The 26,371-nt window shown below is 39.9% G+C and overlaps 1 protein-coding gene across 3 annotated transcripts; it reads right to left on the bottom strand.

Annotated features, from left to right (window-relative positions):
- Positions 1 to 488: 488 nt before the first annotated feature.
- UBXN8 (UBX domain protein 8) lies at positions 489 to 26,015 on the bottom strand. Of its 3 annotated transcripts, XM_025886255.2 has the most exons (7): positions 25,779 to 26,015; positions 21,831 to 21,953; positions 17,922 to 17,992; positions 11,681 to 11,803; positions 7,794 to 7,835; positions 5,439 to 5,513; positions 489 to 2,227 (listed from the first exon to the last, which is right to left on the bottom strand). In XM_025886255.2, exons 1-7 carry the CDS (start codon positions 25,864 to 25,866, stop codon positions 2,060 to 2,062), a joined length of 690 nt encoding a protein of 229 aa, XP_025742040.1. In that variant the 5' UTR covers positions 25,867 to 26,015; the 3' UTR covers positions 489 to 2,059. The 3 variants fall into 3 exon arrangements, with proteins under 3 accessions (XP_025742040.1, XP_073758516.1, XP_025742042.1); XM_073902415.1 differs by lacking the exon at positions 5,439 to 5,513; XM_025886257.2 differs by lacking the exon at positions 21,831 to 21,953.
- Between the last annotated feature and the right edge of the window lie 356 nt (positions 26,016 to 26,371).

Raw genomic sequence — 26,371 nt, 5'->3', positions numbered from 1 at the left:
GACTTATTATTTTCGAACATGTATTAAGCATCTACTATATACTAGGTACTTCTGGAGGGAAAAAAAAAGATACAATCCTTGCTTTTAAGGAATTATGTATTTGGGAAAACAAAAACACAGCGATAATACAGTGTAATAAATTCCACACAAGAGGTAAAAGGAGCATTAAAGAGAGGCCAACACAAAGAGGAGTCAACTTAACTGACTCTTAACACTCATAGGAAAAGAAAAAGGGAGTGACCACAACAAAGATCTTTTTATATCCCACACTTGTGAGTTGAACTTGGTATTAAAAGTACATGACTATAACACTGCAGGAAAATGAAATGACCAGAGATATATATTAAAAAAATTCACCTATATTTTAATGTTTTGTTTTATTTTTAAAATACTGATCCCAGAACTTGTAAATGTTCCAATTTAATGCAAGGTGAAATCAAATAAATCTTGACATTAATTCAGTAAACAATACATATCTTTCAAAAAGATCTTTATTAAAACAAACTTTATTTTTTATTTAAGTTTTTATTTTAATCACCTGGTGCTCATGACAAGTGCCCTCCTTAATCCCCATCACCTAGTTCAACCATCAGTTTGTTCTCTATAAAGGAGTCTGTTTCTTGGTTTGTCTTTTTTCCTTTGTTTCTTAAATTCCACATGAATGAAATCATATGGTATTTGTCTTTCTTTGATTTCGCTTAGCATTATACTCTCTTGCTCCATCCATGTCACTGCAAATGGCAAATTGCGTTCTTTTTATGGCTGAATAATATTCCATTGTGGTGTGTGTGTGTGTGTGTGTGTGTGTGTGTTGTGTGTGTGTGTGTACCATCCCTTCTTTATCCATTCATCAACTGATGGGACACTTGGGCTGCTTCCATATCTTGGCTATTGTAAATAGTGCTGCTATAAACACAGGGGTGCATGTATCCCTTTGAATTAGTGTTCTTGTATTCTTTTTTTTTTTAAAGATTTTATTTATTCATTTGAGAGAGAGAGAATGAGAGATAGAGAGCACGAGAGGGAAGAGGGTCAGAGGGAGAACCAGACTCCCCGCTGAGCAGGGAGCCTGATGCGGGACTCGATCCCAGGACTCCAGGATCATGACCCGAGCCGAAGGCAGCCGCTTAACCAACTGAGCCACCCAGGCGCCGTGTTCTTGTATTCTTTGGGTAAATACCTAGTAGTGCAATTACTGAATCGTAGGGTGGTTCTATTTTTAACGTTTTGAAGAACCTCCATACTGTCTTCTATAGCGGCTGTGGCAGTTTGCATTCCCACCAACGGTGCAAGAGAGTTCCTTTTTCTCCACCTTCTTGCCAACACCTGTTGTTTCCTGTGTTGTTGATTCTAGCCATTTTGATAGGTATGAGGTAATAGCCCACTGTAGTTTCGATTTCTACTTCCCTGATGATCAGTGTTGTTGAGCATCTTTTCATGTGTCTGTTGGCCATCTGTGTCTTCTCTGGAGAAATGTCTGTTCATGTCTTCTGCCCATTTTTAATTGGATTATTTTTTTTCTGGGTGTTGAGTTTTATAAGTTCTTTACACACTTTTGATACTAACCCTTTATCAGGTATCAAAAAGAACTTTAAAGCATTAAAGACCTTTAAAATGTCTTTAAAGTTTAATTTCTAGAAATACAGCAGAACAAACATTCCTACTTAAACAATTTTAGAGAGTTTGAACTGTGAAATCTTCAGTGTGGCAAGGTGGACTGCAGAGGCAGAAAAGAGAGTTGTATGACTTTGTCCTTCAACACAGTGATAAATGATGTCAGCCAGGAAAAATACAAATCATTGAGTGCCTTACTGTATACATTTTTATCTAGTTTTCATTTGGGACATTATAAGACAGCAAATTCCAAAAACTATTATATGCAGAGAGCAATCCTTTTCCAATCCTTTATGTCCACACGTTCCCAAGGATATCAACATTAAAATGTTTACCTCCTTGAGCTCAGTCAAGGAATGGTGTAATTTTCATGTGAATCCTTTATTGTCCTGTAAGGTCATGGCATCCCTGATTTTATGGAGAAAAGGTAGTTCTCATTTCTTAATTAGTTGCTCTGCTCTTTCTCTTCCACAATGAGTACAGTATCCATAGTTATTCCTGTGTCCTGCAGTGACCAGCCCCCCTCCACTTCCAGAGGCCGTCTGGGAAAGGAAGTAGAAAGGCTGTATCGAGATGTGTGGTACCCGATTTTCATCATCCAGTCAAGTAAGACCTAACAGATAAAAAGTTTAGCTATCAGATACTGGGCACAGTTGTATCCCTCTAGGTCACCATGATATTTTACAATTCTTTCACTGTTAAATCATGCCCCTACGAGTAATGACACAGAACCTTCTAGCGTTTAAAGGAAAATAGCATGCCAAGAATTGGTGAGATGCAAATAACCTTGAATACCTTTACGAAATTTCAGAGAAGGCCTAGGAACTGAAGGCACCTACAGACAGCAGGGGCATTTAACAAATAGCAAAGCCCCAACCCTAGGAAATGGAAAGGTTATTCAATTAAAAAGTTATGAACAAAAGGTTAGCATATGGGAAAAAAATTTAGATAAAAATCGAAGCCACTAGTCAAAATCACTCAGGAACACTGTCACCAGAGACATATCCAGGCCCCAGTAACTCTGCCTTATGATAGCCCAATTTCCAATGGGCTATTTCCTATAAATTGAGAACATTTCCTGTTATGAAGATTTCCACAGTAATTGTCAAAACTTCCATTTCCTACTGCCTAAAAATGCCTGCCAAAGGACTGTTTGCTGCTTTAGGAAGAAAGCTGGGTACTAGAATGTTCTTGGGGGAAGGTGGAGTATCAATTATAGATAATCTCTGACTTCTCCTACCACCTACCATCCAAGAACCTACCGATACTCCATGTAATAAACATCTAGGTCATAAAGCTTCATAATTTTCCAATATTTGGATACGCCTTAATTTAACCAATCTCCACATAAACACTTATACCTTTGATCATTTGTCTCACTGCCATAGAATAAATTCGCATCAATGAAATTAATTACCAAAAGATATATTTTATTTTTTTATTATGTTCAGTTAGCCACTGTATAGTACATCATTAGTTTTCAATGTAGTGTTCAACAATTCATTAGTTGAGCATAACACCCAGTGCTCATCATAACACATGCCCTCCTTAATACCCACCACCCTGTTATCCCATCCCCCCACCCACCTCCCCTCTGAAACCCTCAGTTTGTTTGCCAGGGTCCATAGTCTCTCATGGTTCATCTCCCTCTCTGATTTCTCCCCCTTCAGATTTCCCTCCCTTCCCCTATGGTCCTCCCTGCTATTGCTTATGTTAAAGATTATATGAGGGGCGCCTGGGTGGCTCAGCTGGTTAAGCGTCGGCCTTCGGCTCAGGTCGTGATGCCAGGGTCCTGGGATCGAGCCCCACATGGGGCTCCCTGCTCAGTGGGGAGCCCGCTTCTGCCTCTCCCTCTGCCACTCCCTCCCTCTCTTTCTCTCTCAAATAAAGTCTTAAAAAAAAGATAATATGAGTAAATTATTCTATAGGAACCGTGGCCCAATTTATATTCACAGGAACAATTAATGAGAATCACTGTTTTCTCCACACACTGGTCAAAACTGTGTACTCTTCTTTTTCATCTCTGACAACCTGATAGGTAGAAAATTCTGTCCCATTTTAATCTGCACTTCTTTGACTCTAATAAGGCCAAACATTTTTTTTTTTAAAGATTTTATTTATTTGTGAGAGAGAGAATGAGAGAGAGCATGAGACGGGGGAGAGTCAGAGGGAGAAGCAGACTTCTGCTGAGCAGGGAGCCCGATGCAGGACTTGATCCTGCGACTCCAGGATCATGACCTGAGCCGAAGGCAGTCAGTCGCTTAGCCAACTGAGCCACCCAGGCGTCCCTGTGTTAGTTTTACTTTCAAACAATTGCAGGACTAGGTCTCTCAATCCCGTTCTTTATATAAGGAGCAGCTAAAGTTTTTGATCTGTCTGAAAAATTTTCTGCAGATTACTCATCAGCTTTTTGGGACTTTACAAAGAGGGACCACCTAGAGAACACACTGTCTACCTAACCGGTTGTAAATTGGTAGGTATATATGCTGGTTTCATACTATCACTGTTTCAAGGGGACTGTGCAGATGAAGTCTTAGGATCTGAAACAATGTAAAACAGCTGTATTATTGCCTGTTTCCATTCATGCTCATTTCCATTTCCATCTGAATGATGTGAAACACTTTAGTAAACTGCCTGCATGTCATCCAAGTATAAATCAAAGAAGTCAAATATCCTCATCTCTGCTGACGATACCATTATTCATTAAACTAAGAGACTTGAACTGTTGAAAATGGTCACTCGTATTTTCTGAAACAACTCAATGGATTATACCAAAACTAAATAAAAACCATCAGTAGTTCAATTTGGTCAACTATGTAAGAATACATTTTACAGTTAGTGCATCCCGGCCATCAAAATCTGATGCTTTACAGTTATATGGAAGCTTGACTTTCACTGAGTGGTGACCTGCCCTGAAATCTTTTCCTTATAATCTCATGCAGGCCTCTGGGGTCTCTGATAAGATCATCTTTAAAGGCTTAAGAGAGGGCACCTGGGTGGCTCAGTCGTTAAGCGTCTGCCTTCGGCTCAGGTCATGATCCCAGGGTCCTGGGATCGAGCCCCACATCGGGCTCCCTGCTCAGCAGGAAGCCTGCTTCTCCCTCTCCCACTCCCCCTGCTTGTGTTCCCTGTCTCGCTGTCTCTCTCTCTGTTGAAAAATAAATTAAAAAAAAAAAGATTAAAAAAAAGGCTTAAGAGAGTTAGTTTACTTTTTTAGAGAGAGCACAGGCAAGGGGGTAGGAGTGGGAGAGGGTGAGAGAGAATCCCAAGCAGGCTCCACACTCAGTGAGGAGCCCAACTCGGGGCTCGATCTCATGACCATGAGATTATGACCTGAGCTGCAATCAAGAGTCGGATGCTTAGCCAACTGAGCCACCCACGTGCCCCTCTGTATTTTATTTTTTTTAAGATTATTTATTTATTTGTCATAGAGAGAGAGAGCACAAGCAGGGAAAGCAGCAGGCAGAGGGACAAGCAGACTCCCTGCTGAGCAGGGAGCCCGATGCGGAACTCGATCCCAGGACCCTGGGATCATTCCTTGAGCCGAAGGCAGATGCTTAACCAACTGAGCCACTCAGGTACCCCAAGGTACAAATAAAAAATAGGAAAAGAACTGAAAAAAAAAAAAAAGCAGAAATCACAGTTCAAAAAGATCTAGCATGCTTAATTATCCAAATTTCTGGAACACCGAGTACACATAAATGCCCTTTACCACCCCTGAAGGGAGACCCAGACAAGAGAGTGGTAATACCTCCCCCACGGCATGGGAGTAAACTATTGTCAAATTCAACAAAAATTATTTCTCAAAATATGAATTTCCTCACCCGTGAACTGCAAGACTTAAGAAATCTTCGCCTCAGGACACTCCCACTTGGACATCGGAGAGCAACAGTAACTATCTGAGGAATAAAAATGATCAAGTAAGAATTCCAATCCGCTGCTCTTCGCAATTCCAAAACCGCTACTCCTATGAAACTTCTGTAATTCTACACAGCTAGTGTGGGGTTTTGTAGGCACTGAGCTCTGAGAGTAGTAGGCCAACATAAAGGTCTAGATAAAATTCACTCTAAATATAAAAATGCCTTCTGAAACGGAAGAACATCTTCCTATTGATCGAGATCAGTGACCAAGCCTTCCGGAGAGGACACCAGAAACTAGATGCTTCTGTCTTTCCAGATAATATCAAGGTTGCATGTGGGCTTCAAAATTCATCTACCAAACCAAGAAGTTCCAGTGCCACCTCAGAGTCTATGGAGGAGAAGAACACTGCATTGGAAGGAAACAAAGTTTCCCAACTTACTCTGTCCTTGTAGGCTGTGCCCAGAGGAGCTGGTCCTAGCTGCTGAGATAGAGCTCCTGCTCCATCTCCTTTACCTATTGGGTTTCCCCATCATTTCTCCCTGATTAAACAGTTACATAGCTCTTTCTAAGCTCTTTCCAAGAGCTTGGCAACTGCTAGTTAATATCAAAAGACATTCAAAAAACAAAAAAGACGAGGAAGTAATTTTTTTCTGATGTTTATTAAATAGTAACTGTCAGGAAACTCTTTTTAAAAATATTTTATTTATTTTTTGCGAGACGGTGAGAGAGAACAAGCGCAAGCAGGGGGGAGGGGCAGAGGGAGAAGCAGACTCCCCGCTGAGCAGGGAGCCCAAACTGGCGCTGGATCCCAGGACCCGGGGATCATGACCTGAGCTGAAGGCAGATGCGCTGAACCACCCAGGCGCCCCTCCTCTCATTTTTTAAATTCTTACTGTATTATTTAGAACTCTGGATGGTTCTAATACTAAATACATAACAGGCACTAAAAGAATCAAAAGTGTACTGCTTAAGTAGGAATTGCATTAATTATGCATGGAGTCCCTCCCTCTCCTATCAGAAATGCATGGAGTCATTAGTTGGCTCATCTATTAGTCTGCTCCGAAAGGCAAGCAGGCTTCGGCTAGAATGGGAATTTTCTAATGGCTCCTTATCATAGTCACAGCTACCACATATACATACATATATAGTGAAAGCTCCACCCAGTCTGTCCTGTAGCAATGAGGTCATGTGTTTTGAAGCCAGAGGAAATTCATAAAAGGTGTTCCCTGTCAAACAGAGCTATATTTAATTACTTCTGTATGATAAACAGCTGTTGTGGATACCAACCCAGCGCTTGATGAGAAGTGAGAATGTCGAGTGTGTGGGTCAGGACAGACGTCATCACAGACTTGAATTTGCTGGGTATAACAGAAAGGGATTAGAAGTTGTTCTTCTTTTTTTGTGTTTCTCCTGGAGGTTCCGTGTCGGGATTGCACCCTTCATTGTCTGACTTTTGGATTTTCCTCAGACGTCCTACGTCCTCAACTGAAATGTTTGCGAATGTGTTGATACAAATGAGACCCTGCCAGGGGCTATCCCGGCGGCCTCAAAACCAGTTTTCAAGGAGTCCAACAGTTGCTGAGCCCTAGACGGGGGAAAAGCATCAGGGCTTTCCTTTGCCTGAAGGACTTCAGGGCTTTAAAGACGCGCAGCCGGGCAGAGGGCAGCTCAACAGAGAGTGGAGGTTCCGTCAGACCCCGCACCCCAAAACCCCAAACCATCTTTCAACTCAAACATCTACACAGTACCTGTATTCTTCAGCTCCTCTATTTTAGTAGGAAAACTACAATTTGAAGTCATCTGCCTATACTGATTCTGTTTTCATAAGTAGTTCCTGGGGCGCCTGGGTGGCTCAGTCGGTTAAGCATCTGCCTCCGGCTCAGGTTGTGATCTCGGGGTGTGGGGATCGAGCCCCGCATCGGGCTCCTTGGTCAGCAAGAAGCCTGCTTCTCCCTCTCCCTCTGCCTGCCTACTGTGCTCATGCGCTCTCACTCTCTCTCTCTGCTAAATAAAGAAATAAAATCTTAAAAAAAATAACTAACTCCTTTGCTGACCTCAAGTTTGGAAAAGCCCACGTAATCATTTCTCTGCCCGATGAAGTGGGAGCGCTCTAAACATCCCCCACCCCCGACCTCAGCAGAGAGCCGGCTCCAAAACAGGACTAGAGCTAAGGGGTTTGAGATCATACCACATTCAAAACAGACCTAATTACAGTGCTCTCTTCTCTTTCTAAACCCAAACCAAGAGAAGATGTACTCACTTGATGTTAAAGAAAACAGAAAATATATTTAATTTCCAAAGGAAAAAAATAAGCTTACTTCTTCAGCTGTTTCAGGAGGTTCTTCAGGGAGACCAAGAACCTAAAGATAAATGAGGATTTGTAAGAGGAATGTAAACATTTTGAAGAAGAAAAAAAATAACAATCTCAGCGAGAAGGGTTCCTTTTAATATAGAGTTTAGGCATATCTAAGTTTAATGAAATCTTTTAATAGACATTTATAAAAAATTTATAATATGAAAGAACTCAATTAATAAACATTTTTGGGGGGAGCAACTTTGTGCTAAACAGATGATAATAACAGGAGGTGAGGTGACAGCTACCCATCTATGTTCACGTAAGAATCTTATTTTTATGATATTCCAAGATACTACATAAAATAGATTTAAAGAAACCAAGGATAAATATTAAGTTCAATAGACCCCAAAATTACTTAGGTTCATATATATATATATGTGTGTATATACATACACATACACACACACACACACACACATATTTTAAGTGCATATTTTCCTTCATTGGCACTGCTAGGGGACTAGATAACCACCATTCATTTTGGTTGTCCTCATGATTTACTCCGGTTTCCCTATTTTGATTTATCCATTACAAAACCAGGTGTTCAGACCATTTTCTCTCATTAAACACTGTTGCCAACAATTTCACCTTCAGGGATGCCTTCTGTTTTATAATACCACAGACTCATGTTTTATAGCACTTTATCTAACTAACATTAATTGCATCTTATCAAAGAAACCATTTGTTTTCCTTTGGTTTCAAAAGCATAGGTGACAGTCAACCAAAACTGACCATCAACTTGAGACGACTCTTGTTATTAACAAAAGGTAAAGAATCCTGAATTTTAAATTAGTCCATATAGTTCATTAGATCTTTTTAAAATGCTAGAAATAGTTCAGTGACCTGATTGCCACCTTCAAGCCCCATTAAGGGCCCAAGAAACTTCAGCAACACATTAGAAACTATTTTCAGGGAAAATACAGCCTCTCAGCTTTCCCTCAGAGTTAGTGCAAAGAGACCTATTTCCAACCTTTGCCACCTCCAAATGAGAGTCAACTTGGGGATCGAAGATTTGAAAGAACAGAAGGAATAATAAATCTGAGCACTGTTCCAAAGTGAATGGTTGCTAACCCATTTCCTAGCAAGGCCACTAAGAAAAACTGACACTCACTAAATATGGGTTAATCATGTCTTAGCTACCTGTAGGAATGTTTCCATTAATAAACATTATATTTTTCATTTCTACATAATTGAATTCCTTCCTCAAAAAGAACTGAGTATTTTCAAAACCTATTAGCATTTTTTTCATAGCTTCCTTCTATGTGGCGTTCAGAACATTAATACCAAATAGGAGAAGTGATTCTCAATGAAGCTGACCCCTTCGTGAGGCAGTGGGAAGATACCATCTGGATTAAAAGCCAGTCCTAATCTTCACTCAGTATACCACCTGGCCCAGAGAGCAAGATTCCTACCACAAACTGATACAATTACATGAGTAGGCATTTAGAAATGAAACTCCTTCTGCGTGGGCTGCTCAGCAGATGGTGAAATTTTGCTTAAAGGCTTAGGCAAGTTTCATCTCTTTGCTGCTTCTCTGTTTGATGTTTTAAAAGATGTCTGACTCTCATTTTCAAGCACCAAATCTTCGTCACCCTGGTCAAAAACAACAGACAATTTCTAAATGCTATTACCAACTTTATTCTATCACAGTGGTTATTTCTTTTACCCTGATGGCATTTCAGTAAAAAATAGAACTTAGTCAGGCTGCCTGGCTGGCTCAGTCAGTAGAACATGTGACTCAATCTCAGGGTCGTGATTTCAAGCCCCACGTTGGGCGTGGAGCCTACTAAAAAAAAAAAAAAAAGAATTTAGTCATTATTAGGCCCAGAAACGTAAAGTATTATCTCCTTAGACAAGAAAACACGGAGCTAACATCTTGTAGAAACTACCCTTATCCAGCTCCAGGGCTCCCTCTGACAGATACAAGGCTGAGACGGATCGTTCCATTCTAACTGATAGGATCAGTTAGGATGGAGGAAAGAAAACCTGAATGATATCCTTTTCTCCTTTCTTTAAAGGAAGCAAGACAGGGGCGCCTGGGTGGCTCAGTCATTTAGCATCTGCCTTCGGCGCAGGTCATGATCCCAGGGTCCTGGGATCGAGCCCTGCATCGGGCTCCCCGCTCAGCAGGAAGCCTGCTTCTCCCTCTCCCGCTCCCACAGCTTGGGTTCCCTCTCTCGCTGTGTCTCTCTCTGTCAAATAAATAAATAAAATCTTTAAAAAAAAAATAAAGGAAGCAAGACAGTGCAAGGAATTATGCCTCAAAAGGCCATGGAAATAGAAGATGTATGTACAAACATGTCTGTATATGTAACCATGCGATACTTTCATAGCTGAATGCGGCCCTACAGTATCCTTTTATATATAAACATGTTTAAGTTCTCAAATTCAAACTCTCATCCTTTTTTGAGTTAGTCACTTTAGAAGGCAAAGGATTTTACTCCAGAAATAATAAAGATTACGTTTTATTAATATTACCCATTAAAACCTTTTCCTGTGCAAAATAATTGTCAGATTCTCAGATACATGCTTATTTAGTTCAATAATGCCTTTTTTCCACATCTACTGACTTGTAAATGTTCTCTTCATCAGACTCAAATGGCCAGCATTTTCATAGGCTGTCTTCCCCCTTCCTCTGTCCTAAGAAAACTTGGAAGGAGCAAGGGCAATGGGAGTCAGGAGACCTTCATGCTCACCAATTAACTGGCCAAATAGGCTGTCTGACTGCAAAGTACTGGGCTCCATCAGCTGATGCCTACACTTTCTCTCAGCAATTAACATCCCGGTTTTCACATTCTTGATAGTCCTATGGGCCTTAAGTCATAACATTGCCAACAGTCCGCTCTGTCCCTGACTTCTTCTTGTCCCCACCAACTAGTTTAAAATATAAACTAGTAGTGCCATGAAGACACAGCCTAAAAGCAAGGGGCAGAACGACTAATTCACATTGTGACCATTTCACAAAAAGATGTGGCCGGCTAAAACCAGGCTGTCAATGTCCAACATCACCAAACCGAACAGAAGACAAACTCATCTCAGAAGTGAAAGGACTCCCCAGAGCAGGTGCATTTCACGTTGCACATCCTTCGCAGTAATTTCATTACCCAACCTTGATTGCCTTGATTTCATATTTACCATTATGAAATGAATAAAAACTGATTCTGCTTCACTATAAGAATCCTATTAACCTTTACGGGATTATTTTCTTTACAAGATGGTAAAAGGTGCAATATAAACAGAAAGCAAAAAAAAAACCCCAAAAATGTTTGGGACAGAAATTATCTTATACATAAAATCTGTGGCCAATTACTCTAAACTTAATTCCTTTATGAATATCCTTTTTCCTCTGTAACAGAACTTGGAATTGTGAACTTCCAGTAGCAAATGATGAAGTTCAGATTCAATGCCAAAGGAAAAAAGAGCCAAAGGTTAATTTGGCTTTACAGAAACAGAGCCAAACATAATGAGTATAATGTGAGCTTACAGTACCGGGGAGATCTTACTTAAGAAAAGATCTGAATTTCCTCATATAAAATATGGTGATTAGTCAACAGTTTTCTCAAAGCCTACCGTATGTTAGAGCTTCTCAAGCATCTAAGTAATATGCTCTTTAGGCACCAAAAGCATTCAGCCCTTCAACACACATATACGCTCTATGTACAATCATGATCAGTAAAGACTCCTAAAAAACTGACCGTACTAATGGCTTAACATCATTTGAAAATTTTAAAAAATCAATATATGTGATATACTTATACATTATACGTCCTTATACAATGAGTGTAATATACATCTGCTGCATATATGTAATAGCAGAATTCAAAAGATAACGTGAGAATATTTTCTAACCCCAAGTTTATGACCATTGCTCAACTTCCAGGTTTCACCCGTCATCTGATAAAAGCGTTCTTCGAGTTTTCTCAACTTCATTTCCTGGTGAGGTTTTAGAACGTTCTCTATGTATCTGCTGGCCTGTTCAAAAAAATAAATGAGGTGTTGTTACTATAACATTCCTAAGATTTTACGTTGTCTATAAAGTTGTTAAATAGGAACCAGGTGAAGAAATTGTGTTTTCACACTCACTCAATTTTCCAAAAAAGCAGCATCCTCCACTCTAATAGCACTCTCTAAAAATCTGCATTTATACATAATGCCGAAAAAAACAAATGTTCTGTATTTATGCTTATCTGGCAGTCTGCCTCTATCACTTTTAGTGTGTTTTCATCTCTTTTTCTTTTTTTTTAAATAAGCTTTTATTTAAGTAATCTCTACACCAATGTAGGGCTCAAACTCATGACTGTGAGATCAAGAGTTGCGCGCTCCACTGACTGAGCCAGGCAGGAGCCCCTTTACTGTGTTTTCAGTGCAATGAAAACTTACTAGGAGCTAGGGATGTCAAGATGCCTAGGATGTGATCCTTGACTTCTAGGAGCTTCAAGTCAGAGCTGTTTGTTGAAGGCTTGATGCCCAACACATGAAGTCACTTGGAAGAGAGTTCACTGAATAGCTTAATCATAGTAAAGCTGAACATATTTTGGGACTTAAAAGAAATGGAGATTCTGGTTTTAAGATGACAGAGTGAAATTTCTGCCTCCCTCTCCTCCTGAAACTCACCTCTAAATGACCAAGGGAACAAGAAAGAGAAAGCTAAATTCCATCGCTGGTGAAACAGAGAAATACTATAAGCACCAAACGCACTGTATATAAGGACCTACGGAAAAGGTGGCAACTGATTCAACAAAGTGAGAAACCTGCAGCCAAAGTGCGTGCAGAGGAGGACAGCAGTACGAAGCAAGCCAGGGCGCTCCAGAGACCCAGGTGGGCCGAGGAAGACGACACACATATACCACGGCAGGAACACGGCGTAAGGTGCAGCGCTGAAAATGGGGAGTGGCGGGGGACGCTGAGCCTCAACCAGATAGTGTGAACCAGAGAGGCTACAGAGTCCCAGATCCCAGTCTTAGTGACAGCAGAAGTGCAAACTCAAACAACCTAGTACGTGAAGATGTACACACTGACAAGTGAGACTCCCCAGCCACGTTCCTCACTTGACTTCCCCAGACTGCCGGCAGCCTGGCTTTAACCCCCAAGGGGAGAGAATGGAGGTGCCCTCTCTGGAGACGGTGAATTGCAAAAGAACAAAAGAACAAAGAGACAGTGACAAAGCTAAACTACTCCTCCATCACATCACCCTACACCAGCAGACAACCCGTCAAACCCTGACCACATACAGAGAAATTCCAAGTAGCTTTATTTGCCTTTTCTGTTTTGTTTAAGTAGAACTTATGACCAGTAAAGAACCCAAAGCTTGATGCAATTTTACAAATGCATATTCCATCAATTAACTTTTTAGTGTATCTCTCTCTTTTTCTTTTTTTTTTTTAAGACTTTATTTATTCATTCATGAGAGACAGAGAGAGGGAGAGAGAGCAGCAGAGGGAGAAGTAGGCTCCCAAAGAGCAGGGAGCCCGATGTGGGACTTGATCCCAGGACCCTGGAATCATGACCTGAGCCAAAGGCAGATGTTTAACCATCTGAGGTGCCCTCTCTCTCTTTTTCTTTTTAAAGATTTCATTTATTTATTTGAAAGAGAGTGAGCGAGAGAGAGAGCATGAGCAAAGGGAGAGGAAAGGGGAGAAGCAGACTGCCCTGCTGTGCAGGGAGCCCGACTCAGGGCTCGATCCCAGGACTCTGGGATGCTGCTTGAGCTGAAGGCAGTTGCTTAACCAAGTGAGCCATCGAGGTGCCCCTTAGTGCATCTCTCTTAAAGCTGAAAGGACAGAGCCAAGGATTACCACATGATTAAAGTCTCCAACATGAAAAATGGAGACTATAATTAATAGAGAAAAAGGAATTTGGAAAGCCCCACTGGAATTTTGAGGTTAATGGTGCAATATTTCAAAATTCTAGGGATTTTCAATCTGCAATTCTATGCCAAATCAAACTATCAATCGTCAGAAGAGAAAAATCACCTTTTTACAATGCCAAACCTCAAAAATTTTATTTACCAGCAGGTACATATCTGCACAAGTTGGGCACGTCACCATGCACATACATAGACTATATTGAGACACTGATTAATTTTCTTTTGTGCAAAGAGAGAAGTTTAATGGGTTAAAGACTTTTGCCAAACAAAAGAATCCTAACTTTACACACCCTTAGGAATTACAGATGCCAGTTAGCAGAGAGTTGGCATCTAGATGTAATTATAATTTACTAATTATCAGGCAAGGCTTTACAATTAAGTTACTTCCACAAGAATTAACTTTAAGCTTCAGAAGTTCAAATATTTACAAGAGAGTTTCTTACAAAAGATCTTGCAAGAACACTTTTATTGTTCTAAATTCAGATCAGGGGGGCGCCAGGTGGCTCAGTCATTGGGCATCTGCCTTCAGCTCGGGTCATGATCTTGGGGTCCTGGGATCGAGCCCCGCATTGGGCTCCCTGCTTGGCGGAAGGCCTGCTTCTCCCTCTCCCACTCCCCCCTGCTTGTGTTCCCTCCCTCAGGTTCTCTGTGTCAAATAAATAAAATAAAAATCTTTTAAAAATAAACAAACAAACAAATAAATAAATAAATTCAGGTCAGGGTAGTTACAAATGTAGTAATCTCCCATCTCCCAACAAATACATAGGCTTTTACTCTTGTGATTTGTTTTCAGCCTTTGCTTGTTTACTTAAAAAGGAATAATTTGTTCACCAGAAGAACAAGTTTAGATGTTGAAACATGTTGATAACAAGTTGAAAACAAGTTGATAGCTTTCAAAATATTAATGCCCTTGTACCAAGGCCTTTGTAAAAGGTTTATGTTTTTAATATTTAAGCGAAAGTCCACAGGAGTCTCCTCTTTCACAAAGGTTAATCATCAATCTGGCAACTGCCTGAGTGCTGACAGTTCAACGTTAAGAAGTAAGTGTTGGAAAATCATCCACAGGAAATGTAATTCCTAGCTATCAAACAAAATCTTGAATCAGATACAGCAAAAGCAATGCTCAGAGGGAAAGTTATAGCTGTAAACATCTAATTAAAGAAGAATGATCTTAAATCAGTAAGTTAACTTTACAACTTAAAAAACTATAAAAAACACAAACTAAACAGAAAATAGAACAGGAAAACAATCAGAACCAAAATCGGTTCTTTGAAAAGATCAACAAAACTGACAAACCTTTAACTTGATGAAGAAAAAGAGAAGACAAATAACTAAAATCAGAAATGTGAGGATATTACTACCAGCCTTACAGAAATAAAAAGGATTAGAAAAAGAATTTTAGAACGATTGTAGACCATCAAATCAGAAAACCAAGATGAAGTAGACAAATTCCTAGAAATTGCCTAAACTGATTCAAGAAGAAACAGGAAATCTCAACAGACCTAACAACATATTGCGTCAGTAATTAAAAACCTCCCAATAAAGAAGAGTAGGACCAGATGGGTTCACAGGTGAATTCTATCAAACCTTTAAAGGGTTAACACTGATCCTGTTGAAATTCCAAAAAAATAAAAGAGGCGAGAACAATTCCTAATTAATTCTGCGAAGTCATCATTATCCTGACACCAAAGACAGGCAAAGACACTACAAGAAAATATAAATCCCTTATAAATACAAATGCAAATATCCTCAACAAATTTTAGCAAACTGAATCCAACAGCATTTTAAAAGGATTATATGCCAGCTAAGTGTGACTTACCCCAAGAATGCAAGATGTTTCAACAAAAGAAAATCAATCAATATAATACATATTAATAAAACAAATACATATTAATAAAACAAACATAAAACCACATGATCGTCTCAATTGATAAAGAAAAAACATTTGATAAAATTCAACACTCTTTATGATAAAAATACTCAGAAACTAGGAATAGGAAGGAACTTGCTCAACATGACGAGTGTCTAGAAAAAAATCCGTAGCTAACATTACATTCAATGGTGGAAGACTAAAAGCTTTCTAAAACCAGGAACAAGACAAGGATGCCTGCTTTCACCACCGCTACTCAACACTGTTTAGAAATTTTAGCTAGAGCAACAGGCAAGAAAAAAAGAAATAAACAGTACCAATTTTGGAAAGAAAGAAGTAAAACTATCCCTATTCTCAGATGACATGATCTTATGTAGGCATACATCAGAGATATTGCAGGTTCAGTTTGCAATAAAGTAAATAATAAAGCAAGTCAAATTAATTTTCTGGTTTCCCACTGCATTTAAAAGTTATATTTATACTATACTGTACTCTACCAAATGTGCAATAGCATTACATCTACAAAAAAGTACATACCTTAATCTAAAAATACTTTATTGTTGGGATGTCTGGGTGGCTCAGTCGGTTAAGTGTCTGCCTTGGGCTCAGGTCATGATCCTAGGGTCCTGGGATCCAGCCCCCCATTGCACTGGGCTCCCTGCTCAGTGGGGAGTCTGCTTCTCCCTCTGTCCCTTTCCCCTGCTTGTGCTCTCTCTCTCAAATAAATAAAATCTTTAAAAAAAATACCTTATTGTTAAAAAATGCTAACCATTATCTGAGCTTTCAGTGAGTTGTAATCACGGATCACAGATCATCACAACAAACATAATAATAATGAAAAAGTTTGAAATATTGCAAGAATTACTGAAATGTGACAGAGACACAAACTTAGCAAATGCTGTTGGAAAAATGGAACCAAGAGACTTGCTCAATGTAGAGTTGCCATAAACCTTCAATTTGTAAAAAAAAAAAAAAAAAGTATCCACGAAGCACAATTAAATCTTGTTTAAAACAAGATTTGCCTGTATATAGGAAATCCGAAGAATCCACACACAGCAACCACTAGGGCTAATAAACAATGAACAAAGGACAGGGTACAAAATCAACACACAAAAGGCATTTTTATTTCTGTACACTGAGCAATGAAAAATCAAAAAAGGAAATTAAGAAAACAACAATTACATTTGAAACAGCATCCAAAATAAAATATGCAGAAATAAACTTAGCCAAAGGGGTGAAAACTATATGCACTGAAAACTATAAAATATTGCTGGAAGAAATTAAAGATATAAATAAATGGAAAGACATTATAGGTTTATGGATTGAAAGACAGTATCATTAAGATGTCAATACTAGGCAAAGCAAGGAAGACTTAATATTATAAACTGTCAATACTACCCAAAGCAATCTATGGATTTCAATGTAATCCTTCCCAAAATCCCAAAGGCTTTTTTTGCAGAAATGGAAGAGCCAACTCAAATTCATATGAAATTGCAAAAAGCCCCAAATAGCCAAAACAATATTGAAAAAAAAGAAACTGAACCTCCACCTCACACCATATACAAAACTTAACTCAAAGTGGGTTAACAACCTAAATATAAAAGCTAAAACTCTACAACTCTTGGAAGAAAATATATAGTAGTAAATCTTCATGACTTTCTATCTGACAATGGATTCTTAAATAGGACATCGAAAGCAGGAGCAACGAAAGAAGTAAATAACTGGATTTCACCAAAACTTTTGTGCATCAAAGGACACTATCAAAAGAGTGAAAAGGCAACCTGCACAATGGGAGAAAATACTTGGAGATTATGTATCTGATAAGAGTCTAGTTTTCAGAATACATAAAAACTCCTATAAAAAAACAAAAAGAAACAACCCAATCCAAAAATGGGCAAAGAACTTGAACAGACACTTCTGCAGAGAAGATGTAAGGGTAGACATTTCTCCAACAAGCACATGAAAAGATGCTCAACATCATTAGTCATCAGGGAAATGCAGATCAAACCACAATGTGATACCATTTCATACTCATTACAATGGGTATTTAAAAGGATGGGGATGGGAATAATAAATATCAGTGAGGATATGGAGAAACTGGGCTGCTCAGATATTGCTGGTGAGAATATAAAATGGTATAGCTGGTGTAGAAAATAGTCTGGTGGTTCCTCAAAAAGTTAAACACAGAATTACTATATGACCCAGCAATTCCACTCCTATGTATATACCAAAAGAACTTGACCTCAATAATTAAAAAGTCTGAGGACAAACACAGAAAGCAATAGACCTCAATTTTAAATGCTCCAAATATTCTGTACTCTCTCTATATATACTCTCTAAAAATTATACTTTACCTTTTCACTCTGTGCCTCTTGTTGTTTTTTTCTGACAAGTTTTTGCCTTTTCTCATTGTTCTCTTCTTCTTCTAAGACAGCAAAACATAAAAGTGCTTTTTAATTCCCAACTATGATAAACTGAATGCTCTTTTCTCTGAAAATAGTCTGCAGATAAAACATTTTGGGAGAGACAAGCCTTCAAAAAACAGACTATAATTTTTGAAATAATGAAAATGAGATATATGCAGACAGTTCAAACAAAGAAATCTACAAGTAAAATCTATAAAGAAAAGGTCTGTTCTGAAACAAAAGTTCTCTGACATGTACTAATATTGTATGTTATAGTTTTGGAGAGGAGGCTTCAAGAATGATTATGGGGGGCAGCTGGGTGGCTCAGTCAGTTAAGCGTCTGCTTTTGGCTCAGGTCATGATCTCAGGGTCCTGGGATTGAGTCCCACATCGGGCTCCCCACTCAGCAGTGAGTCTGCTTCTCCCCCTCTCTCTCTGCCCCTCCCCACCTCATGCTCTCTCACTCTGTCAAATAAATAAATTAAAATCTTGCTATAAAAAAGAAAATACTAGAATGATTATGTTGGGGAGTGCCTGGGTGGCTCAGTTGGTTAAGCATCTAACTCCTGATCTTGGCTCAGGTCTTGATCTCAGGGCTATGAGTTCAAGCCCTGCACTGGGTTCCACACCTTACTTAAAAAAAAAAAAAGTTGGATTAGGGGCGCCTGGGTGGCTCAGATGGTTGGGCATCTGCCTTCGGCTCGGGTCATGATCCCAGGGTCCTGGGATCAAGCCCCACGTTCGGCTCCTGGCTCAGAGGGGAGCCTGCTTCTCCTCTGCCTCTCCCCCTGCTTGTACTCTCTCTCTCTCTCTATTATCTCTGTGTCTTGAATGAATAGATAAAATCTTCAAAAAAAAAAAAGTTAAAAAAATAAAATTAAATTAAATTTTAAAAAAGTTGGATTTTAAGTGCTTTAAGTGTAGGCCCTTGGTAGGGCTTCAGCAGCTCCAAGACATGGCATGGAAGCTCATTATTGCACTTGAGTGTGGAACGCTGCACTGCAGACATGAGTACCATTTGGTCACCCTTGGACATGACCATAAATAAAAGCAACATGCCTGAGCGCACCTGGCTGTCTCAGTGAGTGGAGCATGTGACTCTTGATCTCCAGATTGTGAGTTCGAGCCCCATGTTGGATGTAGAGATTGCTTAAAAATAAAAACATAAAATCATAAAATCATTTATTTTATTTTTTTTTAAGATTTTATTTATTTACTTGACAGAGAGAGCACAAGTATGCAGAGAGGGAGAAGCAGACTTCCCACTGAGCAGGGAGCCCAACATGGGGTTCGATCCCAGGACCCTGGGATCATGACCTGAGCCAAAGGCAGATGCTTAACTGACTGAGCCACCCAGGTGCCCCATAAAATCATTAAAAAAAAAATAAATGCAACCACGCCTAGACCCCAGAGCTGGGGTATGTTTGGCAACTCCCATGATTGAACCAATATTAGGTTATTAGCCAATGAATGGCAAGAGAAAGGATTTTTGCTGTTGTATGACCTTTTTCATTCTGGATATGTTAAATTAGTTAGTTATTTTAAGTAGGCTCCACCACACCCAGTGTGGAGCTCAACACAGGCTTGAATTCACAACCCTGAGATCAAGACCTGAGCTGATATCAAGAGTCAACGCTTAACCGCTTAACCGACTGAGCCACCGAGGCGCTCCCACTAAGTTTCATTTAAATTAATTTCATTTAACCGTATTTCCTTGAGGAATTATCCATCTTTTTGGAAAATATATCCCTTAACCTGCCTGGCTCCTTAAATAGGAACATTCCTTTCTGTCAACTACTTTCTCTCCTGGCAAAAAATATTTCCTCAAATTATATTAAGGAAAGATTAGGGCAGCAGCAAAACACACAGGAAATCAGAAGGCCCAGTATGGCCACTAATTTGCTATGTGATGAGTCAGACTTGGTGATCTTAAGACTCCCTCCTGACTCTGAATCAAAGAGTATAGCTTCTAAATAAATCAATAACAGGTGATTAAGGGGCTTTAATCCTTTTTTTTTTAAGTAGGCTCCACACCCAACGTGGGGCTTGAACTCATGACCTTAAGATCAAGATTCACATGCTCTACTGACTGAGCGGCCAGGAGCCCAAGGGGACTTTAAACCTTAAAGTCACTGAGAACTGACTACTTCTGAGCTTTTGATACATTTGATCATGCAAATCTTTAAAAACATGGAGGATTCAAATTGCAGATGAATCTGAAGTCTTGAATCTCAGTATTTGATGACACTAGGGAAGACAAAGTGTATAAACAAGCTGATTTTTTACTCATTTGAAGAAAATCTGACAAGCACTTTATATATAAGATTTTATTTATTTATTTGAGAGAGAGAGAGAGAGAGATAGCAAGAGAGAGAGCACAAGCAGCGGGGAGAGGGAGAAGCAGGCTTTCCAGGGAGCAGGGAGCCCGATGTGGGACTCGATCCCAGGACCCCAAGATCATGACCTGAGCTGAAGACAGACACTTAACTGAGCCACCCGGGTGCCCGGCTTCTAACACTTTTTACATTGTTTTTTTGTTTTGTTTTAATATTTATTTATTTATTTGACAGAGAGAGACACAGTGAGAGAGGGAACATAAGCAGGGGGAGTGGGAGAGGGAGAAACAGGCTTCCCACGGAGCAGGGAGGCCAATGCGGGGCTTGATCCCAGGACCTGAGCCGAAGGCAGACGGTTAATGACTGAGCCACCCAGGCGCCCCAACACTTTTTACACTGTTAAGGGCTTTTAACAATTAAAAGTAAAACTTTTTACTTATCAAAAGTAAGAACAATCATGGTTTCCTAAAGTTAAGAGTAAGCAGTGTGTAAAGAAAAACTGCCAAAATAAAATGAAAGATAAATTAGGTTGAAAAGCCTTTACAAAGTAATGGTAGAGATGATTACCATTTGTTGAATAGTTTATAAACTGAAAACACCAAAGAACAATTAATCTGCACGATTTAGGGGCGCCTGGCTGGCGCAGTCAGTTAAACATCTGCCTTTGGCTCAGGTCATGACCCCAGCCAGGGTCCTGGAATTAAGCCTCGAGTCTGGACTCCCTGTCTGGTTCTCCCTCTCCTTCTGCCCCTCCCCGCCGACTTGTGCTCTCTCTCTCTCTCTCTCTCAAATACATAAAGAAAAACTTTAAACAAATAAACTGTGGGACGCCTTGGTGGCTCAGTTGGCTGAGCATCTGTCTTCGGCTCTGGGTCCTGGGATCGAGTCCGGCATCGGGCTCCTTGCTCAGTGGGGAGCCTGCTTCTCCCTCTGCCTGCCACTCCCCTTGCTTGTGCTCTCTCTCTCGCTCTCTCACAAATAAATAAAATCTTTAAAAAAATAAATAAAAATAAAATAATTAAAAAATAAACTGCACAATTTAAAATTAGATAATTTGCAATGTATCAACATAGAAATGGTATCATTTCAAATGCATATATAAGGATAATGTACAATTTCACATAAAAATGTCGGGTTTAGGGGCACCTGGGTGGTGTGGTGGGTTGAGTGTCAGACTCGGTTTCAGTTCAGGTAGTGATCTCGGGGTGGTGGGATCCAGCCCAGCAGAGCTCCACGCTCAGGGAGGAGTCCGCTTGAGATTCTCTTTTTCCCTCTGCCCCTCCCACTCATGTGCGCGCATATGCACACGGGCAGTGCTCTCTTTCTCTCTCTCGCTAAAAATAAATAAATCAATCTTTAAAAAAAATTGGGAGATTTATAGTCCATTAAAAATCAAGTTAAAAGTTGTAATTGTACATCACCAATAACAGGAAATGGTTCTTATTATGAAAAGTTCTAGAATCAATAAAGGAAAGGAATTTGAGTAGAAATTATAAAAGGGTAGGATAAATAATAAACTTACCTTTCAGATACACTTGGGACGATTTAAATGAATTAAGCCATGAGGTAGTCACAGAAATAATTAAAGTAAGAAGAGCAAGCAGTAAGAAAATCCGACCACACAGCAGAATTAGATCTTTAACTCCTTATAAAGGTTAAAAAAAAAAAAAATTACATTTAAAATTCAAAACACTTTTCTTGATACTAATAATAAATAGTAAGGCATTAAGATTATTTAGTGGTACAGTAAAAGTTAATTTATGCAACTGGATTATGATTTTTTTCATACAATCTCCTCTGTGAGCTAAAACCATCATGGTTGTCATTACCAGAACAAGTTTTCAGAAAACAATTTTAGAATAGCTTCTGTCTCAGAAATATAGGTATAATTCAAGTGACTGGCTATATTATAAACATTATGACTATCAAAAATGAATAAATTCTGGTTTCCCTCTACCCAGAGAAGGAAATAAAATTATCCCACTGGGAATTAAATTGTGACAGTCTCATCTTGTCAAATTCTCATTCTATTTAAAAACAGTCATTCTGACACATGAAATTCATATCTCTCATAGTTAAATTAAGGAACTGTGTACTTCTCTATTTTTGAATATTTATTCCGTCATTTGCAAATAAAATTACTATATACATACATGTTTAACCTAGAAAAAAGTAAAAACTCAGTATTTCGTCTTATTTTAGGAATAAAGATGAAAATTAAATGAGCAAAAATGTAACAAGTACCTATACTTTGTGTAATACAATTTGCTAAATGGTGAGGAAGCAAATACAAAGTTGGGTTAAAAATGCTTTCTACCCCATAGGAGTTTTTAGTTTTGTAGTTCTCAAAAGTTACCAGGCAGAGGTATAGAGGAATCATCACATTCAGGGCTGGTAATTAGTCAATTAAAGATTAAAGAAAGAATATATATATATATATATATATATATAAACTTTCTTTCTTGAAGTATAATTGACTATACTTGTGATATTGTATTTATTTTAATTATTTATTTTTTAAAAAATTTTATTTAAATAATCTCTATACTCAGTGTGGGCCTCAAACTCATAACCCCAAGATCAAGAGCGACACGTTCTTCTGACTGAGCCAGCCAAATGCCCCATAAATATTTCATTTTTAACTGAAAACCGATATATATGTTATCCTTTTAAAAAACAGCAATTTAAAGTTGTTTAAAGAAATACTTGTTTGGGGGCACCTGGGTAGCTCAGTCAGTTAAGCATCTGCCTTTGGCTCAGGTCATGATCCCAGGGTCCTGGGACTAAGTCTTGCATCAGGCTCCTTCCTCAGTGGACAGTCTGCTTCTCCCTCTCCCTCTGCCCCTTCCCCTGTTGGTGTGCTCTCCGCTCTCTCTCAAATAAATAAAATCTTTTAAAAAAAAAAAAAAGAAAGAAAGAAAGAAATACTTGTCTTCCAACTTCCAAAAGTCCTCCAACTTTTGCCAGCATTAGCTGTTGATTCAAGTGTTGTTCAAAACAACACCTAACTAAATCTAGGGTATTACAAAAGTAATTTAATACCTACGGTATTGGTATTTAGAGAAACCAGTGAGTTATGGGATTTATGTTCCATTATATTGCTTTTTGTTCTAACAAGCAAGCAATTTGCAAATGTCATATGGGAATATAAAAGAACTAGATTTGTGTGTACATCTTTCAAGTAAAAAATTTTTTTATTAAATTAATTTTTTTGATACTTAAGAGCCCATGTGCAAGGCATTTCAAAGAATAATAAATGTGAGGAAGCTGCATTAATATATTTGGCTGTAAGTAGAAGTAAAAATGGCAATGAAGGCTTTTACACAGTAGAAAAAGATAGGAATTATTTTTCAGTGTTTGTCCAAAAATACAACCCAGGGGAATGAAAAGGTCTGGGATTTCTAATTTCCCAACTAGGAATTCAATTAGCAGCTCTGGCTAAGAGTATTAGTATCTGTAAGTACTGTTCCACATGTAACTAGCCCTGCAGCCATTGCACTGGGACATATGATTTGTAAAATAGACTTAACTACTCTTACTGGATATCTGGAGAATGAATATCAAGAAAACAAAGTAGGAGCGCCTGGCTGGCTCAGTGGGTGGAGCATGAGACTGGTAGTTTGAGCACGACACTGGGTGTAGAGATTACTTAAAGAAAAAGAAAAAGAAACCAAAGTAAACAACCATCAGTTCACAACTGACAGAGGTTTCTAGGAGAAAGGAGTTAACTAAGTGAAAAAACTCAACAACTAGACGGAGATGCTACCAGAAGCCCAGCTGCATTTTCTAGAATTTTTGCCCTGCTTTATTAAATGAGGCACTCTGGGGGCACCTGGCTGGCTTAGTCAGTAGAGCATTTGACTCTTGATCTCAGGGTCATGAGTTCAAGCCCCACACCAGGCGTGGAGCCTACTTAAAAAAACAATTAAAATAAATGATTAAATAAATTAGACATTGTGATAAGTGATGGGAACACAAAAACAAAATAGATGTAGGCTCTGCCTTCAAGAACTGTTATTTTCCTGACAGAGCTTATTATGTGAGCAGAATTCCCCCCAACCCTCTGCAACCACTTTCTCATTGACTAGTGACTCAAACATTAGTGCAAAGTAGAAGAGAATCTAAATTACAGTGGATACTGTAAAGGCAAGGGAACAGGTAAATTCTGGAATAGGTAAGTGTGAATTTAACATTTCCTTATGTCATCTGGATAAAGGTCTTGTTAGATTCCAATACAGCCTGAGTGAGTAGGAGGTTTCTAGAGGGACTTTGCAGATTTTTTTTAGAAAGCATTTTATTTTAAGTTCTTATTTCCAGCAACATTTCTAGGTACCTGACTTCTTGGGGGTGGGGAGAGAGAGAGGAAATATACAAAGCTAGGTTTCATCATGGTCGCTAACTTTAAAAGTGAACATGAGGGAGACATGCATGTAAACCCATGACTAACATATCCCAAAATGGACTGATTCTCCGCAAGTCCACCATTTTCCTCTCAGTTTTCCCTTCATCACTGGCCTATCAACTACTCAGGGTTGTTCAACTTCACATGTAGGAGTGATTCTTGAATCCCTCCTTTCCATTAATCCATCCACAAATCCTGTTGATTCTACTTTGTAAATATTCCAAATCTGTGCACATTTCATGTTATCATCCCAGTCCAGGCCATCATCACTACTTGCCTACTTCAAGAGCCTCACTTGCTTCACTGCTTCCACTACAGCCTCCTTCCAAAACATTCTCCACAGAATCCAGGGACTGACTATCTATCTATCTAGGAATCCCTCCGACCTGAGATCAGGAGTTGCATGCTCCACTGACTGAGCTAGCCTGGCGCTCCTCCAGTGACTCCTAAAACCTCAGGGACCCGCTTAACCTCCGCGTCAGTTTCCTCAAGTGTAAGATGGGGATTATAATAGTACCCACCCCCAAAGTTATAATACAGAGTGCATGAGATAACAGCACTTAGAGTTAGGCTTATAACTGGTGCTCCGTGAACGTTATCTCGAGCCACTCTGCCCCTAAGTCTCCCTGATCCATCAACAGTGGTCTTCATCCTTTTCCTCCAACATGTCACAATTCCTTTTGTCTGGAAATGTTTTTGACTCTGGCTCCGTTTCATTTCCTTAAATTCCTCGGAAGGCCTACATCACACCACCCTATTTCCTTGTGAGCGTTCAAACAATCTGGGAGTAGTGTCTATGTTTATTCCTGTGCTCTCCGCCAGCCTCTCGCCTTGCCCGCAAAACCGGAGGGTCACCTTCTCCGCCAAAAGCGGTCGGCCTCCCCCAAAGCAGCGGGAGTCTCGCTCCCGGGGGACCCGGCGCCGGAAGAGAAAGGCGGGCGCGATACAGACTGGGAATTGTAGTCCAAGCCGCCCAGAGGGGAGGCGGCCGCAAGACAGGAATTCGACGCAACGTTCATGGGAAAGTTACGCGGATGTGAGTGCCAGAAGGAAAAAGCCAACACTTACCTAGGTCGGGGATCCCACGCCGGAGCTCCAGACACAAGAGGGGGAGAGCAGAGAGGAGGAAAAGGCCGACGATCCCACGGGAAGCCATGGTTTTGGAGGCTCCGCGTCCGGGTGGACCCCCGCCCCTTCCGGTTGCGCCTTCCTTCGCGGCGTGGTGTGGAGCCCTTTCTAAGGGTGGGATTTTCGGGGACAGCGAGGCCCAGAAGCCGGGTCGTTGGTTCGACTGATATAGCCCCTGTTTTTTTTTTTTTTAAAGATTTTATTTATTTATTTGACAGAGAGAGCGAAAGAGCACAGCAGAAGGAGAGGAAGAAGCGGACCCCTTTTCGAGCAGGGAGCCTGATGCGGGACTCGATCCCAGGACCCTGGGATCATGACCTGAGCCGAAGGCAGATGCTTAACCATCTGAGCCACCCAGGCGCCCGATATAGCCCCTGTTTTTGAACTCATAATCTGTAGCCTTATATCAGAAGAAATGCAGGTCACTCCCCACGTCACATGATGTCCAGGAGAGATGGCCTGTCCGGCAGCCCGCCTAGCCAAATCCTGTGAAAGCAAAGCTTGGGCGCTAGCGGCAGCTCCCCCGGAGGCAA

This window comes from Callorhinus ursinus, unplaced genomic scaffold (assembly GCF_003265705.2).
Source record: "Callorhinus ursinus isolate GAN/ISIS: 27379988/994484 unplaced genomic scaffold, GSC_fseal_2.0 scaffold17, whole genome shotgun sequence".
NCBI lineage: Eukaryota > Metazoa > Chordata > Mammalia > Carnivora > Otariidae > Callorhinus > Callorhinus ursinus.
This window is presented reverse-complemented; position numbering and strand designations above follow the sequence as displayed.

What these genes read in the sequence shown, in the direction of transcription:
- UBXN8 (XM_025886255.2), bottom strand. Translation starts at nt 25,866, where the DNA reads ATGGCTTCCCGTGGGATCGTCGGCCTTTTCCTCCTCTCTGCTCTCCCC. An exon ending in AAGAGGCACAGAGTGAAAAG is followed by an intron (nt 11,804 to 17,921) that starts GTAAAGTATAAT and finishes TTTTTTGAACAG; the next exon opens with GCCAGCAGATACATAGAGAA. An exon ending in TTAAGTCTTGCAGTTCACGG is followed by an intron (nt 2,228 to 5,438) that starts GTGAGGAAATTC and finishes TTTATCTGTTAG; the next exon opens with GTCTTACTTGACTGGATGAT.